General features: G+C 42.3%; 1 protein-coding gene across 6 annotated transcripts in view; it reads left to right on the top strand.

Annotated features, from left to right (window-relative positions):
• The first annotated feature begins 291 nt into the window (after positions 1 to 291).
• The window catches only part of CDC14A (cell division cycle 14A), a 207,130-nt gene continuing 188,001 nt past the window's right edge, over positions 292 to 19,420 (top strand). For 4 of the 6 annotated variants that reach the window (XM_047870590.1, XM_047870589.1, XM_047870588.1 and 1 more), the window contains exons 1-2: positions 10,903 to 11,011; positions 12,937 to 13,027. In XM_047870590.1, the coding sequence (XP_047726546.1) occupies positions 10,918 to 11,011; positions 12,937 to 13,027 (185 nt within the window). In that variant the 5' untranslated portion in view covers positions 10,903 to 10,917. Of the gene's footprint in view, positions 311 to 10,902; positions 11,012 to 11,558; positions 12,122 to 12,936; positions 13,028 to 19,420 lie in introns of those variants that run through there. The other 2 variants (XM_047870592.1, XM_047870587.1) reach the window with 2 other exon arrangements.

Raw genomic sequence — 19,420 nt, 5'->3', positions numbered from 1 at the left:
GTTGAGGTACCACCACATGCCAGGTTCTGTACTAGGCCGACACAATGGTGTCACAATGTGATACGGATGGCACAATGGTGAACGAAATTGGCAGAAATCCTGGCCATGTGGAACTTATAATTTAAAGGCACAGACAGACATTGAACCAAATAAGTAAAGTATCCACTATGTTAGGACATGATAAGTGCTATGAAGACAAATCAGTCAAGGAAGAGAGAAAGGTAGTGCTGGTGGAGGATGAGAGTTTCACATTTTAAAAGTTGTCATGAATGGATTCACTGAGAAAATGACATTGGAGCAAAGACCAAAGGTGATGAGAGTGAGTCCCTGGCAGAGGGAACAGCAAGGGCACAAGCTCTGAAGTGGGAGGGTGTCTGGGATGTTCAGGAGACCACAAGAACCAGTGTGGCTGGAGCAAATAGGAATAAGGGGCAAAATGATGGGAGGTGGTGTCGGAGGGGCAGTGAGGGGCTGTGTCCCTTAGAGCCTTTTTCATGCCATTTTAAGGGTCTTGGCTTTTACTATGAATAATTTGGGGCAGTATTAGAGGGTTTTGAGCCAAGAAGTGATAGGATCTGACTTAGCATTTTAAAAGGATCTCTTGGCTGCTCTGTTCAGACTAGCCATAGTGGACAAGGGCAGAATAAGGGATGCCAGTTAGGAGATTGTTACAGTTATTTTATCTAGATCTTTACAGATAAAGAGGGGAGTCCAGGATAAATCCTAAGTTTTTGGCCTGAGCCACTGAAAAATGTACAATCACCTGAGATGAGAAAGCTTGTATTTGGAGCAAGTTTTGGGGGAAAGATGAGGAGTTTGTTTGGTGGCAGACTGCTTCAGGTGCCTTTCAAACATTTAAGTGAAAATGTCTAGCGTCCAGTTGGATATACAAGTCAGGAGATCAGTGGAGAGGTCAGGGTTGGAGATAAACATGTGCAGTGCAGCATACAGATCAGAGTTAAAGCCACATGAAGAGAGGTGGCCATAGCGAGAGTGGCTGAGATAGAGAAGTGAATAGACTCTGGGCCATGAGGTACTTCATTGTAAGAGGTTAAGAAAATGAGGAGGAATGGAGTCTAAAGAAGCAGCAGTCAATAAGGCAGAAGGGGACCCAGGAGATACGGTGTCATGGAAGCCAAGTGAGGAAAGTGATTCAAGGAGAAGGAAACAAACAATGGGATTCAGTGTTGCTGGTAGGTTAAGGAAGATGCTGAGAATTGACTGTTGAATTTAGCATTAGGTGGGTCACTAGTGACCTCGACAAGAGTAGTTTTGGTGGCATGGTGGGTACCAAAGCCTGATTGGAGTGTGCTCAAGAAAGAATAAGAGGTGAAGAATTGCAGACAGGGAAGACAGAAAAATTTTGAGGGGTTTTGCCATGAAAGACAGCAGTGAAATAACTTCTAATGGACAAATCCCAAGACACATGTCACTTCTAATTTTGTTTATCTGTTATCTTTGACAGTATGTACTCATACATCCCCTGACTGTGAGAGAATTAACATCCTCAGGAGAAGCCCTCAACCAGTAGTTGGTAGGAGGTGGTAGATAAATATTAGAGCTCCTTTGCCCTTTGGGTGAATTGGGAGGCAGGTGGTTTTACACCATGACCCAGTGTACCCAGGGTAATCAGCTCCAGTTGCCTACAATGGTAGCTGGGCCTGAAGACATCCTCTACTGGGGCAAGGAAGGGAAGGCAACCACTCCTCATTCTCTGCACCTCCCTAGTAGATGTGTTGCACTTGAATCCTTGTTTCGGAATCTGCTTCTTGGGGAACCTAAACTAAGACACATAATCTAAAACAAAGCTTCAAAGGGTCCATGTTACCCAATAAATACTGACTTTTGGCTCATAGGTCACATGTTTGCAGTTAAAAGCCCCTTCTTAAAGAGTTTTGGGCAAATATAAAATGGAAAGATTGAGAAATCTTCCTTTCCCAAATAATCCCTACAATTTTCTTTTTCTTCCTGTGTAAAAAAGAAATATGTATTTGGTCTTCTTCCCATTTCTGACACAGAGTTTCCAAAACCTTGGAATTTCCTGAACGATAAGGGCAACAGGTACATCTTTGGTTGTTCATAACAGGTAATACCTGAGTGTGTGATATGAGGTGACTTCTAGTGGGCCCCTAGATTGCTTCAGGATGGGGCTGGTTACCAGAGGAACCAACCATGAGAATAGAGGGCTGGAACTTTCAGCCCCACCCCTAGGCCTCAAGGGAGGGGACAGAGGCTGGAGATTGAATTCAGTCTCTAATGGCCAGTGATTAAAGATGGGAATCAGCTTCCAAGTTGAGGTGCTATCAGAGTAACATGCCCAGAGAAGGCACAGAAGCTCTGAGCCCCTTCCCCATACTTTGCCTTATGCGTCTCTTCCATTTGGCTGTTTCTGATTTGAATTCTTTGTAATAAACTGGGAATAGTAAACAAAATGTTTTCCTGAGTCTTGTCAGCTATTCTAGCAAATTGCTGAACCTGAGGAGGGGGTTTGGGGAACCCCTGATTTATAGCTGGTTGATCATTACAGGTGGCGGTCTCAAACTGGTGACTGGAGCCTGAAGCAGGGCAGTCTTGTGGAACTGAGCCTTTCATCTGTGGGGTCTGTGCCAACTCCAGGGAGATAGTGTCAGAATTGAAGTGAACGGTAGAACATCCAGCTGGTGTCTGTGGATAATCAGAGAATTGCCTTGTATGGACAGCTCCCACATATTTGGTGTGAGAAGTGTTGTGAGTAGAAATGGTAGAGAGCTATCAAAACCTAAATTCTTTTAAAAGGGTATTTTTTGTGTATTTTAAAGGCATTGGCACACTATGAACATTGCCTGCTATGGGGATGAGAGCAAAGATCTGATTTCATGCCGGGTATATTCATTTTGTATCTGTCGTTTCTAATCATGTGAAATCTAGGAAATTAGTAATTAGATGGTAATACTCAGTACTTTTAAGAGATTTTCCTTTTGGAACATTTTAGAAGGTTATTTAACCTAGAATCTGAAGTAGACAGATCATTTTATAGTCAAAGTAGTAATCAACATGCCATCCAAGAAGTCAAGTAATCAAATCAAAATTAATTTATTATTTCTGAAAGTTTTTTTTAAAAGTCTTTTAGAAATCAACTTCTTACAAATCCTAAATTACTTTTGTTGGTTAATTGACATATTTTAATCAAGTGTATTTCTTGTATATCCTATTTTTTACATTCATTTAGGGTCTTTTTTACTGAAAATACAGCTTAAGAGAAATATACATTGTCTTCTCCACATTTATCTCCAGTATATGCAAATTAAATCTCAAGCATCTCAGACAACTCTTCCCTTTGTGCACTTAATTATGTTCTGTAAAAAAAAATGGGCAAGTTCTGCTTTGTCTTTTTAATAGTGAGAGGGAAAAAAAAAAGAATCGAAGATCCTATTAAGTGAGTCTGAGTCTATATTCTTGTTATGATTCTGCCTCTTTGGGGATTAATGGAGGAAGCTCCAATCTATTTACAATTAGTTTAAATACTTTGCAGTCTATTTCTGGCAATTTAAAAATCCCTGCCTGATGAGGCTTTACCTACTTAATATATTTCATTTTGGGGCCCCATTGCCCTCTGGATAAAGTCCAAATTTTTTCTACCAAGATTCTTTTCCCTTTCCTCCTACTTCATTCTCTATGCTGGAGCCAGCATAGTTCTCTATGCTGGAACTACTTCAGGTCTTTGACCTAGTCTTTTCTCTATTACATCTCAGCTTATGTACATACACCTCCCTCAGTATGAGACTTTCTCCTGTGTCTTTCTCCTTCCCATCTCCCTGCTACCTTGCTGCTCTATAATCTGACTTCCTCCACCTGGCGAGCTCCTATTCAACCTTCAAGTCTAGGACTCTTGGGTTTTGTGTTTTTGTTTTTGTTTTTGTTTTTTTTTAAAGTAAGTTCTATGCCCAACGTGGGGCTTAAACACACGATCCTGAGATCAAGAGTTGTGTATTCCAATGACTAAGCCAGCCAGGTGCCCCAAGTCTACAATTCTTTAGGGAACTCTTCCCTGGCTTCTCAGCTTGCTTGCTTACCTATATCCCTCTCTGGAATGTTGCTTCCTTAAGAACAAGAAGTGTGCTTTGTTCTTGATTTCAATCCTAGCACTTTGCACAATATCAGGCACCTGGTATGCAGTTAATATTTGCCAAATTAATGGATGCATAAATATAAAAATGTATACTTGATGTTATGAGAAATAAAACATGGTTATGAAGAGAAATATTTAACCTAAAATATGCTAATATATTTTAGGATAAGCAGAAATTATTTTTGTTTGTGTGCATGTCAGATTTCTCATATCATGATTATCCTACATTAATAAATCTCAATTATGTTTTGGATATACTCTGAAGAATGACATAGATCCTAATGCAGGAAAGCTTGGTCCATGGAAGATATAAAGTGTGTTTTTCCCCCTATGAGAATCAGGACAGGTATAGGTGTTAATAACAATAACAGCATTACTTATTATCAGGAATCTGTTCAGTAAGTGTGTGTGTATGTATATATATATATATATAGTATTTCGTGATTGGAAAAATGGAAACCAAGGGTCTCCTGCTAGTTTATTGAAAAGATTATTTTCTCCTGGAGTTTCTGCACAGGAAACCTAACGTTACAAAGGGGCATCAAGGGTCCCCGTGGTAACTGCAGGGCACATGTGTCCTAGGCTTCTGGAACAGAAAGATTAAAAGAATGTGAGCCAGAGCAGAGGAATTTAGGAATCCACCAAGGATGCCTGAGTGGGGTCATTGGCCCCCATCACATTCTAGAGATAGTACCATGGCTATAGGCCGTTAGAAATGGAAGATGAAGTTAACTTGTACACTGTGGGGATGTCCTCAGGTGATAAAAATAGCTTCTCTGTGTCTGTTTTGCTTATGTTGGTGGCTAGGAGTAAATTAAGTTAAAATACCTAGATCCAAAGAGATATAGTAGTTTGAGTCTTGTGAATATATGATTTTGGAAATAATTTTGTATTTAATATAAGCTTTAACATTAATAGCAAATATTTATACAATGGCATCACAGCATAGCACTCTTATTTAATTCTACTATTATTCCTGCGAGTTACAAATTATTTTAGTCCTTATTTAATGGCAGAGGAAACAGTCTAAGATAACACAGGTGGTGATAGAGTGATGCCTGAAAGCTGGGCTTCTGATTATAAATGCAGTATTTTTTCCATGACTCCAGGCTACAAAGAAACTGCTTTCATGTTCAAGTGATTCACATAAGTTCATTTCCCAACATTTAAAAAAAATTTTAACGTTTATTTTATTTTGAGGGAGAGAAAGGGTCATGGGAAGGGCAGAGAGAGGGCAGAGAAAGGGAGACACAGAATCCAAAGCAGGCTCAAGGCTCTGAGTCATCAGCACAGAGTCCGACGTGGGGCTTGAATTCACGAACTGTGACATCATAACCTGACATTTCCCAACATTTTAATGACTCACTTCTTTGTTCATTTTCCAAGTATTTGTTGAGTATATGTTTTGTAGTAGTTTCCTCATCTATAAAATGGGAATAATAATTCAGTAAAACCTTGGATTGTGAGTAACTTGTTCTGCAAGTGTTCTGAAAGACCAGCAAACGTTTCTAATAAATTTTAACTTGATACACGAGTGATGTCTTACAATACGAGTACTATGTGATGCTGAACGTCACACGATTACAACTGAGCCAATGGGTCTTGAAATTCACTTTGGTACACAAGCGCTTTGGATTGCAAACGTTGCAAGCATTACAAATTTGTTTCTGGAACAAATTACGCTCGCCAACCAAAGTTTTAGTAGTACCTACCTCATAGGCAACTGATGATGTAAGAGCTGAGGTGTAAATTGCTGTGCATGGTTTTCAATAAAACTTAAGCATTAGCTATTTTTATTTACCTGATATAAGCATGTACAGAGTGTAGTAGGGACATGTATTAAATGGACATGTAAGAGTGAACACTGAAAACTTGAGATCGAAATGTGCCACTAAGGTGATAATGATGAGGGTAGTGACAGTTGAGGCAGTAGTGATGGGGGTGAGGAGTGGCACAAGGAATATTATTTTATATATTTTTGGAGAAAAAAAGTTTACTTCTTTATTTCTTCTTCAAAAAAAAAGAGTAGAAATGACATATAAATGTAGATGGATAAATTCTGTAAGTTTTAAACTGTATTGAGTTGTCAGTCTATTTGAAAAATGTAGCAAATTGGCTAATAAACAGCACTGTTAAGTATACTGACCTGGCCATAGAACTGTCTTTCACTTTCTAAAACTACGTCATTCTTTCCTGGCTGCATTAGTCAAAGATAAGATGATTATTAAATTGCATTGTTGTATTTATTTATTTATTTTATTTTTTAATTTAAAAAAAAAATTTTTTTTTTTTTCAACGTTTATTTATTTTTGGGACAGCGAGAGACAGAGCATGAACGGGGGAGGGGCAGAGAGAGAGGGAGACACAGAATCGGAAACAGGCTCCAGGCTCTGAGCCATCAGCCCAGAGCCTGATGCGGGGCTCAGGCTCGAACTCACAGACCTCGAGATCGTGACCTGGCTGAAGTCGGGCGCTTAACCGACTGCGCCACCCAGGCGCCCCTCATTGTTGTGTTTAATGTTCACTCACTTTCTCAGTTAGTGACCAGACTGTTAGTGACAGTATTCTGTGGAATACTGGTTATACTATTAATAAATAGTGGAAATAATAATTCAGATTTTTAAAGAAGCCACGTGACAACAATAGCAATGGCAGATAATGCAACATCTCTTATTTTTTCATTCTGAGTTTACATTATTTCAATATTTTATCTAAAAATTTGAAGAAAAGATATTATACATATGCATTATTGTTGCTTGATATTTTATTATCTCAAAGGTTTAAGAACCCATGAGCTAAACAATGTAAGATGAGCTAAGTTAGGAGAAAATTGAGAAAAGATTGTTGGTAACTGGTCTTATTTCTACCACTAATCAGCTATGTGACTTCAGAAAATTAATTACCCACCATGGACCTCAGTTTCTTCTTCTCTTTTCTTTCCTCTATTTACCACATCATTTTTAGGAGTGAAATACTTTGTAATAGCCCTGTGTGCTCATCCATCACTCTCCGCCCCCATCCCCAGGTCAGGTTTCTGCTACCTGAAGCCTTATGGAGCCTGTTTGAAAACTGGAAGTAGCTGATCTCCCAGGTCCTTCCTGGTTTTTACCATCTTTGATTCTGGTTTGGAGTTCTTAAACAGGCATTGGTGATTAGTGCAGTGCTGGGTTAGGCCAAGATCTTAGCATCTGTAGGCAGCTATCTCATGAGTTACATTACCTACATATTTTTGGTATTCTGATTACACTGTAATAATTTATATGTATAATAAAAAATTGCTTTAAAATATTTTTGGTACCAGGCAAGGAATTAATTATCAAAATATTTAAACAATTCACATTTTAATAGTTTTTTTTAAGTTTATTTATTTATTTTGAGAACAAGAGAGCGTAAGTGGGGGAGGGAGAGAGAGAAAGGGAGAGAGTCCCATGTAGGCTCCACGCACTCAGTGTAGAACCCCACGAGGGGCTCCATCTCACCACTGTGAGATCATGACCTGACCTGATATCAAGAGTTGGATGCTTAACCAACTGAGCCACCCACAGGCCCCAAATTACTTTTTTTTAAAGATTTTTTTTTTTAATTTTTTTTTCAACGTTTATTTATTTTTTGGGGGACAGAGAGAGACAGAGCATGAACGGGGGAGGGGCAGAGAGAGAGGGAGGCACAGAATCGGAAACAGGCTCCAGGCTCCGAGCCATCAGCCCAGAGCCCGACGCGGGGCTCGAACTCGCGGACCGCGAGATCGTGACCTGGCTGAAGTCGGACGCTTAACCGACTGCACCACCCAGGCGCCCCGAAAGATTTTTTTTTTTAAGTAATCTCTACACGCAACATGGGGCTCGAACTCACAACCCTGAGATCAAGAGTCGCATGCTCTTCCGACTGAGCCAGCCAGGTGCCCCAATAATTCAACTTACTTTGAATTTCAAATTACTCAGAAGGGCAGGTTTCTACTGCTCCTTGTTTCACAACTAAACAGAAAATTAATTTTTAGAAAGAATTCAAAATATGTATTCTATGTATTTTTTACTTGCTCATATAACATCATCATGACTGAACAAGCAACTAAAAGAACATCTTCTAATAATATATTCTAATAAGAAGTGATACTTTGAATAGAATAAGTGAATATCACCGTTGTCAAGTCTTTGATTAGCCTAACCAACTTTTTCCTTACCCTTCTCCAACAAGAGAATTTTTCCCTTTTATTGCAGCTAAATGATAAAACTTGGTTCTTTTACATTTTTCATTGCTTTTCTCTCATCTGAATCTTTTCTCAGTGCTTTTTTCCAATCTCAGAACTAGTCACACTAGGTCACCACTGGGACATTAAATTTATGAGGGGTATAGACAGATTGGAGAAGACCATGACTAGACTTGAAGCCATGTAATTTAAGAAGAGGTTGAAAGAAAGGTTGAGGATTTTAATCCGGGTAAGACTAAGGGGAAGAAGTGGTCTGAGGGAGCTGCCTTTGCATTTTTGAAGAGGTGTCATGTTCAAGAATGACTAAGGGTGTTCAGGATGGCCTCAAGGGGCAGAATTGGAACCAGACATATTTTGGTGCCATATCGTATTTTGGAGCTGCCTCCAGCAGTGAGTTTTCTAGCTGCAATGTGCACAAGCATAGTCTGCAGACTGTTTTTCAGGGTGTGAAAGGCAGGATTCAAGGGATGTTCAAAGAGTCACTGTTGTTGAGACATTTCTATACTTAACTGTTAAATGTCTATGTTTAACATTACCTTTCTTTTCTTCATTGAGTGATATCTTAATTCTCTTAGCATTTTCTTTATATGTGAAATAACTTTCTTTATGGTTGTTTAAAATAAAAGTCATTTCCTACCACTTCTGTTAAGCTGGATGATTGGAAAGAAGTTTCTTCCATTATCTTCCTCCACAGACTGAAATCATGCCTTTATTATGAAACTACAGCCAATAGGAACACTGACCTCATGATAATTGAGAGAATAAAGTGTTTTATGATCTCATTAGAATCTTGACATGGATGTGTGCTGTGTGTGCACTAGCTTGTTTACAATTTTCCTTGTAGAATTTTCTATATCATTTAGATTGTGTAGATTTTGGTTTAGAAAAATTTGATTATACTGATAATCACTTATTTTTCTTTCATGCAACATTAAAAAATTACTTATAGAGTCTTAACTTCAAAAATTTCATTATAATATACATACTGTAAATATGATAAGGAAAAATAAACTTTTTCTTTTTGAGTTCTTAATTTGCAGGATTTCTTTTCATTCAGGTCATAATTCCTTTATAACCAAATTTCTTTATAACCAAAATTTCTTTATAACCAAAATTTCTAAACAAACGAATTATATGAAAGAAATGTTTTTTGTATATTTTGTATATTTATTTTGTTCAGTTGAAGCTACTGTCTCTGAAAATACAGGTTTAGAGTTCATTTAGACTATTTGTGAAATTAAAAGTTTATGTGTTGAATGAGAACGTGGGCTTCTTTTTCTCATGTAATTTTTCTAACACAACACTGGGATGAAAAGTTGTTAGGAAATTTGCAAGTGAATTTAGATTCTACCCAAATTTAAATCGGCGAATTTGGAAACAGATTGCCATCATTGAATTCAGACTTCTAAACAAAGGGGGTAAGTTTATTGAGACATTCATTTGCTTTGCTTTTCTATCTTTCACATATAAAACCTGTTAGAAATTTTCAGTAAAATAATTTGATTTGGCCAACATGATTGTTGACACCAAGACTGGGAGAATATCAGGCAAAATTGAAGTAATTGTATGACTGCGGACAACATGTTTGAGATATGTCTTCTCCTTTAACTCCACAGCCATGACCAGTGGACTATAAAACATGGAATGCATCTCAACACTGAAGAACATTACAGTTCACCTTTCAGGACTTTTACAGTTTTAAAAAACTCTTTTGAGGTATTTTTTCCTCATGTGAAGATTAGGGTACAGATGATGCTGTATAGGTATAGGGTATAGTAAGTACTGGTTAATGATTCTTCCAGCTTTAAATTTATATGGTTCTGTCCTTAAAGATTTGGATGTTAGGGTTTTTTTTTTTTTTTTTTTTTTTTACCCTTTTACAAGGACGTGTTTGATTAGAATTACTGACGTGTTCTCTTTTTTCTTAATAGCTAAGAAATACACACACACACACACACACACACACATATAACTTATGAGAGCAACAACAAAAAAATCAAACCACTCAGGTTTCCAAAAACACTTCATATTTATTTTTTGTTCCTATTTAGCTTTTTGGAGAATCGGCAAAGCTGATTAACGGTCTAAGACCAGGGAGTTGAGTTTTACTCGCTGGCCTCACTGCGCTCCTTCAAAGTCCGCCCGGCAGCTCTTCACTTGTGCGCCCCCTTTCTCCCAAAGGCGGGCGCAAATCCCTTTCAGTTTCTGAGAAACCACACAGAGCGCATGCTCTTACGATGGTGGATCTGTAGCGCCATTTTCATACCGAAGGCTTTAATTAGGCACGTCTGTAGGGTACCCAGTATTAAAGTTGTTCAAACAGTGTGAGGAGCCTCACAGAAACAAGACAAGGGCTTTTTGGGACGAACCACTCCCTGCAGCACTTCAGCTAAGACGTAAAGAGATTCTTTTGTGTTAATTTCCCCCGTGGACGAGTGGCCCTCTCGTGTGTCGCTAGTTCCCTCCCCGCTCCACCCCTCTCCCGCCCCGGCTGGCTTCGCTTCCCCGCCCCCCTCCTCGACCAGAGCAAGATAAAGGTGAGGCATTTGTGATGATTTTGCGGCCACAGTGGCAGTCCAAATGAGAGGACGTGGGGGACCGGATGGGAACGTTTTCCCCTGTGAGAACAAAGCACAAGTTATTTCAAAGTCCAGTATGTGTAGAGGAAACCGGTACATGTTCTTTTGAGCTAGGAGGTAGCGTTTTTTTAATTTTATTTTTTATAAAGGTGGAGATCCGTCAGGGCTGGGGGGCTAGGGTTGCTACAAAGATTTGCTATATATAGGAGGCGGAGCGCGGAGCTCTGAGATCTTTTAAGTGTGTGTGTGTGCGCGCGCAAGAGTTTAAGAGAATGTGGGTGATGGGCCGCGCAAGAGAGACAGAGAAGAAAAATCTGGAGTGGGAGAAGACTTAGTGCAGAAAAGGAAGGGGGGCCGGCGCATCCTTGCCTGGGAAGCCGCAAAAGCGCCCTTCCCTACCTACTCTCTACTCCACCGTTTCATTCATAAGTTTCTAGTCTGGAGGCCCCGCCCGGCTCCCCTGGGCCCAGGGTCCCGTTTCCTGTACAGCAATTGGTGGACGGCAACAAAGCCTTAGCAACTGGCTCCTAGAGACAGGCGGGCCGCCTGGTAACTGGGGCGCGGGGCCGGCGCCGAGAAAGGAGCGGGGCTGTCCCTTTAAGGGATGGCCGCGGAGCCGTGAAAGTGGAGGGGGCCGGGGGAGGGCGGGGAGGAAGGTCTGAGGGCGGACCTAGGGGGAGGAGGAGGAGGAAGAGTTGCTGCTGAAAGGAGGTGGCGAAGGAGGAGCCGGAGCAGCTGCTGCCAGCCCGCGGGCACCGGAGTCCTGCCCGCTGCCGCACGAGTAGCCACGGGCGCGATCGGGGCAGACGTCTCCTCCTCCATGATCACTTTGGGAGCGGGGGGAAGACTTTGCCCTGCCGTGAGAGCTGGTCTGCGTTTTCCAGGCGCGGCGGCGGCGGCGGAGCAGCCGCAGCAGCCGGGTCCGAATCGGAGCGGCCACAGCCTGGGGCGTGTGCGCCCCGCGCGGAGCGGGCTCGGGTTCCCCACGGAATGTCCCCGGGGCGCCCGGCGCGCTGACCCCCCAGCCGCCTCCGCCTTCGGCGCCTGCTGCCTCTCTCCGGCGGGCGCGGTGTTCGGGACTGCAAGCTTCCCGGCTCCTGGGCAGTGGGGAAGCCCCCGGGGGCGGGTGACCTCAGCTGTCCACGACCCAGCCCTCCCCCGTGCGTATCTTGCTTAAGATGGCAGCGGAGTCAGGGGAACTAATCGGGGCTTGCGAGTTCATGAAAGGTGAGGAGCAGCCGCCCCACATCCTCCAACCCTACCTCACCCCCAACTCTTCACTTCTAGCCCTATGTCCCAACCGCCGCCTCCGGCTTCTCTTGGGGCCCCCAGTGTCCTGCAGCGGCTCCGCGCGCTCTCGTCTCCTTTCGCTACTGTCCTCTCCCAGAGGACCCCCTGCTTCCGGCTTCTCTGTCTTTCTTGCGTCCCAGGTTCCCTCTGCAGCTCCCTCGGATGGCCTCCCTGCCCAGTAGTGGGACAGCGCGGGGTTCCGCCGGACTTTTGCACGCAGGGGCTGGTGGGGATCCCACTCTGAGTGATTTTTTTTTTTTAGTCTCCTTTATCCCGCTCGGTTTTCGGGACACCCCCTTCCCCCCCCCCCCCCCCCCCCCCGCTCCCGCATCACACCTCCCTGTCTCTTACTCCTTTCCTCTTCTTGAAGTCTTCGATGCTGCAGGCTCGCCTCTCTCTTCCCCTTCTGCAGTGGCTGAGGTCTGGAGATTTCTGAACCAAACTTGCATCTTCAGTTCTATGGGTACCCCCAGCTTCTATCTGCGCGCGTTCGCCTGGAACAGGGGAGATATGGGAACTGCTCCAGCTGAGTCTCTCAGTCAGGTCCCCTCCTCGCCTCTCCCTTGTGCTCTTGAGTCTCTGGGTTTCTGGGAGAGATCAGGTTTCTGCAAGAATTCCACGTGTTAATAGAATCTTTAAATAATGGGTAGCAGTTATTAGTTTGATCTTTCCTGTGTTACCACCACCCCTGCCCACGTTCAGCTTCCCTACTTCTCATATGTTTTCTCCCATCTTTTAAACTTGTCTTTCAGATCGGTTATATTTTGCTACTTTAAGGAATAGACCAAAAAGCACAGTAAATACCCACTATTTCTCCATCGATGAGGAGCTGGTCTATGAAAAGTAAGTTTCCATTTTTATTTTCCCCCCTCAACCGTTTTGCTTGTTGGCTCTTTGGTGAGGGAACAACACTATGTGCCTCTATGGCAGGTTTATTCAGTTTCCCCCAATGGTGCAGGTAAGAATACCATTTTCCGGAAGACTCAGATGCCTGAGGAGAAGTGCAGAGCAAGTTAACATCATTTGAACCTGTTGACACCCCAGTCCTTTTAGACCTCTGTCTATATTAGCTCTTCCTACTGCCACCACAAACTGCAACCCTAGATACCTAACACTCCCCAGAGTAGGACCAGGGAGACACTGTCCTTGCCAGACTCTCTAATTGGCTTGTGAATCAGCCACCCAGTATTTATGGAGCACCCACAGAGTATAGGGAAGCGTGTGTATCACAGGTGCTTCAGCTTTACAGTTCACAAGGCTTCTGTTGTCTCTCAGGATGTTTTTGTTTCTGCGGCTCATTTTTGGAAAATGGGACCTGTTTAGCTGGAGGTAGCTGTACCTAAGTCATATCTATGAGTAAGATTTTACCTGTACAAGAAATTACTGAGTTATTTTATTTGGTTGCCCGAAGCTTCAGAGTAGTACTTTCTTTGTCTTTGAGGAAGTGGTATAGGAGTGCTGATTTAGTTTCTTTGGTTACTTTGCTTCTTCTATGGGAATTAGGATTTGAGAGTGTAAAATAAGAATAGGGAACTGCTGTTTGTGAAAGACCAATAGTTTACAGGAAAAAGATATCTTAATACTTCAAGGGTAATAAAAATTTAATTGAAGAGAGATAAATCTCTGTTCAATAAAAGCAACAGATAATAAGGAATAAGAAGGCTGAATTGACTTGATTACGCTCTCATTAAAAAGAACTGGTGTTTCAGAGTAGTCCAATATATTCTAACTTAAACATTTAACTTTACTCTCTTGTTGTTAAACCAAACATGCAATTAAATGAACATAGTTAAATGAACCATAGTGACCCTCATAAGCTTCCTAGGACTTGTCCTGTTAAAAGGGATTTTGGCGGTTCTGCCTAACTTGTGGGTACCACCAAGGCATTTGAAGAGTGAGAGTATTCTCGACTTCGAAGAGTGTATCTTTTATTTGAGGGCAAACCATCTTTAATTGTCACTTCATCACAGGGATTCTTGAAACTGATGTCTTCAGGACATTTCTCTTAGTGGTACTGGGGGCAGGATGCTTCTTGAATGGCTGAAGTCAAAGTGGGAATGAAAGAGCCCTTTGCTGCTGCATATGAATGCTGCCGGGAGGAGGTCTAAATCCCTGGTGTCAGATTGCAGCCATGCTCCTAGACGGAACGGAGTAATGTGTGGCCTGCTCCCCCGACCCTACCCCGTGTACCTGGCTGATGTCACTGCTAGCAGTGTTTATTGAGTGTTCACTATATTGTTGGGAGTGTGCATTTTTGTTGCTTTCTTTTAGTGAGTTTCAGGTTTGGGGACCTGACTCTTGTGAGTCTGACAGTAGGGACTGTGTATGTGCCATTATGTTCCACTGTGCAGTGTCTGACGGGCCAGAGGTTGTTCGGATGTCATGGAACAAGCTTCAGTCATTGAGGTCTGAATTGCTTCTTTAGAGATTGCTAAATGGTATAGTTCTAGCAGAAAATTACACGTAGCCACCGAACGCAGCACTCAGTGGTTTTTTGATTGTAGTATTGATATATGAAGAACATTTTTTTGTGCATTTTAAGGTTGGTATTTTAGGATAGGGCTACAAATCACATTCCTCTTGTATTTAAAACAATTTTTTTGATAGATGTTTATTTTGAGAGAGAGAGAGAGAGAGAGAGCATGAGCAGGGGAGGAGCAGAGAGAGAGGGAGACACAGAATCCAAAGCAGTCTCCAGGCCCTGAGCTGTCAGCACAGAGCCCAATGTGGGGCTCAAACTCACAAACCATGAGATTATGACCTGAGCCAAAGTCGGACGCTTAACCGACTGAGCCACCCAGGCGTCCACACATTCCTCTTGTATTTATTCACCTGTGTTTCCGGTGTCTTGTAAAGGAAGACTTGTTGGAGAGACCATCCTAATTATATTGTGAGTTTTGATGTCATTTCAAACTATAAAGAGGACTCTGGCCTGGGCAGAGCATATACCTCTTTCAGTTTGGACGTGCCCAGCTACCGTGCCAGTGCAGTGGCTGTGGTTCTGATTAGCCATCATTCCATCTTTTTTTGTTATCCCAACATATTACACATGCTAGATGCTGGAGAGGATACAGCGGCGATGTATGCACATAATACCTTCGAGGAGCCGCACGCCTGTAGGGAGGATGACAGCAGTGCAGTCAAAGGGATAGAAAGAGAACTGACTTTAGGTTAACATAGCCCCTGTACTAAGAAGAGTTCCCAGGCAGGTGAGAGCACATTTGATTGCTGTGTTTAGAAAAGGCTTCGTGGAGGAGTTACAATTGGTTTGAAGAACAGACAGAGTTTTATCTGGCAGAGATGTGAGAGGAGAGATCCCAGAAGCAAGAACAGCAAGGATGAGGAGGGAGGCTCCGGAATGGATTCAGGGAATAGGAAGTCCCCCAATTAGCCTGGTGTGTATGCAGGTCCAAGGGGGGTGTGCAGTATGAAGTCAAAAGGTCAATGGGGTGCAGATTGAATGCCAGGGTGGGGATCTGCAGTTTCCTTGTATACCATTGGACCCTTCTGTGGGTTTTGGGGCAGTCCATGGTATAACTGGATCTGGGCTAATTGCAAATAGTGGTAAACATTTATTGAGTGTTTAAATGCATGCTAGTTGCTGTTCTAGGTGCCCCACAATGCTTAATTATTAATTCATTTTATTTTCACAACAATTCTGTGAGGCTGGTACTATTATCATCCTTAGCGTGCAGAGATGATGAGAGTAGTGTACAGAGAGGTTAGGGAACTTGCCCAAGGTCACAGAGTTAAGATATAGCAGAGCTGGAATTTGAAACTGAGCCCTCTGGTTCTGGAGTACATCTGTCTTCTCTCAAAAAGTTAGTAGGATTGGGGCGCCTGGGGGCTCAGTCGGTTAAGTGTCTGACTTTGGCTCAGGTCATGATCTCACCATTCGTGAGTTTGAACCCTGCATCGGGCTCTGTGCTGACAACTCAGAGCCTGGAGCTTGCTTCAGATTCTGTGTCTCCCTCTCTCTCTGTCCCTCTCCTGCTCGCACTCTGTCTGTTTCTTCTCTGTCAAAAATAAATAAACATTAAAAGAATAAAAAAAAAGTTAATAGGATAGCATCCTTAAAACGAGTTAGGGTGGAAGTAGAAGCACACTTAGAAAAATTCTGGAATGTTCAAGGGGAAGAAATAAGTGCCTAGATGAGGATTGGTAGCAATGGTGATAGAAAGAAGGGATCTGAATCCATGTGACTGGCAGTAGATCAGGTGGGTGGGTTGAGGGATGCTGAGGAAAAAGAGGAGGTGAAGAAGGCCTTAAGACAGCCTGGGTCCTGGTGAGCCTGCTGGGACCATTAACTGAACAAGAAGTAGGGCAGAAGAATCGGCTTTAGTGGAGAGATCAGGCATTCCATTTTGGTCAGGTTGAATTTAAGGAAATTTTTTTTTTTTAATGTTTATTTATTTTTGAGACAGAGAGAGACAAAGCATGAACGGGGGAGGGTCAGAGAGAGAGGGAGACACAGAATCGGAAGCAGGCTCCAGGCTCTGAGCTGTCAGCACAGAGCCCGACGCGGGGCTTGAACTCACAGACCGTGAGATCATGACCTGAGCCGAAGTCGGATGCTTAACCGACTGAGCCACCCAGGCGCCCCAGGAATTTAAGAGATACCACATAGACTTGAAGTTCTTAAACTTGGGGATTTTTTCCAAAAGAGATGATAAAACTGTGAGAATGATGTGATTTTGGGGGGAGATAGAGAAGACATCAAGGTCTGTATTTCACAGGCAGGGCCAGGAGGAGGAAGCAGGGGAAGGAGGAGGAAATAAACAGAGGTGGACGAACACTGGAGAGAGAGAAGAAAGGGAGGAGGGACAGAAGCCTGGGAATCCATCTTGTCAGCTCTACTTCTTTAAGTTGTGTAGAATGAGAGAGATTGCAAAGCCCCTAGAAGAATGTGTAGTAACCTCTGTTCTGTCTATGGAGGAGGTCTTGTGGTGGGAAAAATCTTGACTATCATATCATAACGTACATGTCTCTAAGGAGAGGAGTATGTTTATATGCATTGTCACACAGGCCTTGTGCAACCTTGTAACTCTGTACTTATTTGTTGAATGTATAAATGAAATGCTGCCTTTCTGGCTAAATTATCACCTTGAAAATGCAACTATTATTTATGAATCAGTAAGTAGTCTCTTTAAACATTAGGCTGTAGGTACTCTGGATGCAGCTGTGTTTTGTGCAGGTGTTTAGTTAGTTCTAAGAGGATGATAGCACTCCATGATTGAAATGGCAACCTTCTGAGAAGCTGGTGGAGAAAACTTAACAAAGTGGCCTCATGTGTGCCTGTTTATTAGAAATGAGGGTCTGAATTTTCTGCTTGATCTTAAAACAGAATTTATCACATTAATATAAAGGCTTGAGCAGTTTTAGTAAAATGTGGTTGATAAGAAAGCCATACATTTGTCCTTGGGTTAGGATTTCACAGATGAGAATAAAAATTAGAGGGGCGCCTGGGTGGCGCAGTCGGTTAAGCGTCCGACTTCAGCCAGGTCACGATCTCGCGGTCCGTGAGTTCAAGCCCCGCGTCGGGCTCTGGGCTGATGGCTCAGACCCTGGAGCCTGCGTCCGATTCTGTGTCTCCCTCTCTCTCTGCCCCTCCCCCGTTCATGCTCTGTCTTTCTCTGTCCCAAAAATAAATAAACTTTGAAAAAAAAAAAAATTAGAGTATGAACTAACACACTTGTGGCACAAAAGTAGCCCAATAAAAAGAGAGCCTTTCAAAGATTTATCTGTATTTGATTAAGGTACAAATAATACACAACTCTCCAGAAAGGCTAATTCTTTAGTTTTGGAATTGGGCCCTGTAATCCAAATAGAGGCTTACTTTTTTATAACTTGGCTCAAGTTTTTTTGGCTCAAAAGTTAGAGAAATGAAGTATGTTAATTGTTATAACCTTTGCATACCCCTTCTGACTGTGATGATGGGTATAGGGTTGGATGTTAATGCATAGAAAGCCAGTTTGCTATGAAGGGTGGTGTAGAGGGTGTTCATTTTTAGCCTTGTCCATTTTCATCTCTTCTCTCCTTATGTTTGCAAAGGAAAGGTGTTGAGAATGCAGGAGAGAACTTTTCATGGACATACTCTGGGGACTGAATATTAAGCAGTGTCTGAAGTGACTCAAAGCATTTCACCAAATGTTTTTGCATGGAAGAATGAACAGCCTCTAATGAGGACTAATTAGCTAAACTGAAGATTTAAATAATTTAAAATGTTCAGTTTTCACTTAAGCTTTATTAAAACACTCTGGTATTAATGCAACCAGGAATTTTTGGATAAATCACGTATAGAAGAATGATTTCTTTGATAGTCTGTAAAATAGGTTTGAGTCAGAATGTGAACCTAGGACATCTTTGAGAGAAATACAGAAAAACTTCCCTTGCCTGGAAATATTTGTGGGACTGGAGTATTTAGGTGAGAAGAAACCCTTTTGGTTTTCAAATTTTATTTTAAATTTAATATGTAGCAAGTAGGCTAATTTAATGGAAAGAATAATGCCATTTATGGACATGCACACGTTCACACACGTATGATCATATAGAGTCTTAGGGCCATCATTTGGTACCCCAGCTGTCATTGTAAATTGCTATGATATTGACAGAAGAGAAGATATAGTTGAATTTGGAGACACATTTCCCCATGGGAATAAAAATAAAATCGTAATAACAGCTTACATTTATAGTCCTGGGCCAGCACCTAGGAGTCGGGTGCTATTATTATCACTACTTTACAGATGAGGAAGCTGAGGCTCAGGTCGGGTACGCAGAGCCAAAGGTCACTGAGCTAGTAGTTAAGTTGCTGAGCTGGGATTCAAGCCATAGGTAGTTGGCTTTGGAGTTCATGCTGTTATGCTCCCAGCAGGTTCCCAGTTGTCTTGAGCCTGAGGCTGGTGGGGAGGGTGCAGTACCAGCTTTACACCCCTGCCCCACACACTTGGCCCTTCTGACTTGAGTGAGGAATGGCTTTGGTAAGAAAGCGCCACCGACAGTGCGTGTACCAACTTTATGTCCAGGCTATATCTGGGAATGTGTGGTGGTAATTAAAGTGTTTTTCCCACTTTGTGGGTGTAATTTTGCTTTTTCTCCTTTCGGTGGACTGCCAGAGAGAGAGAGAGAGAGGGAAGGAATAAATTGAGCTAATTATCATTATGTATTAATAGGATGGATGAAACAAAAGAAGTCCAGTTTTCATAAGCTTATGAAAACTTCTTTTGCAGGCTGTCCAGT

Source organism: Prionailurus viverrinus, chromosome C1 (genome assembly GCF_022837055.1).
Source record: "Prionailurus viverrinus isolate Anna chromosome C1, UM_Priviv_1.0, whole genome shotgun sequence".
NCBI lineage: Eukaryota > Metazoa > Chordata > Mammalia > Carnivora > Felidae > Prionailurus > Prionailurus viverrinus.
Note: the sequence above shows the minus strand (reverse complement) of the source record. Positions and strands in the feature narration are given on the sequence as shown.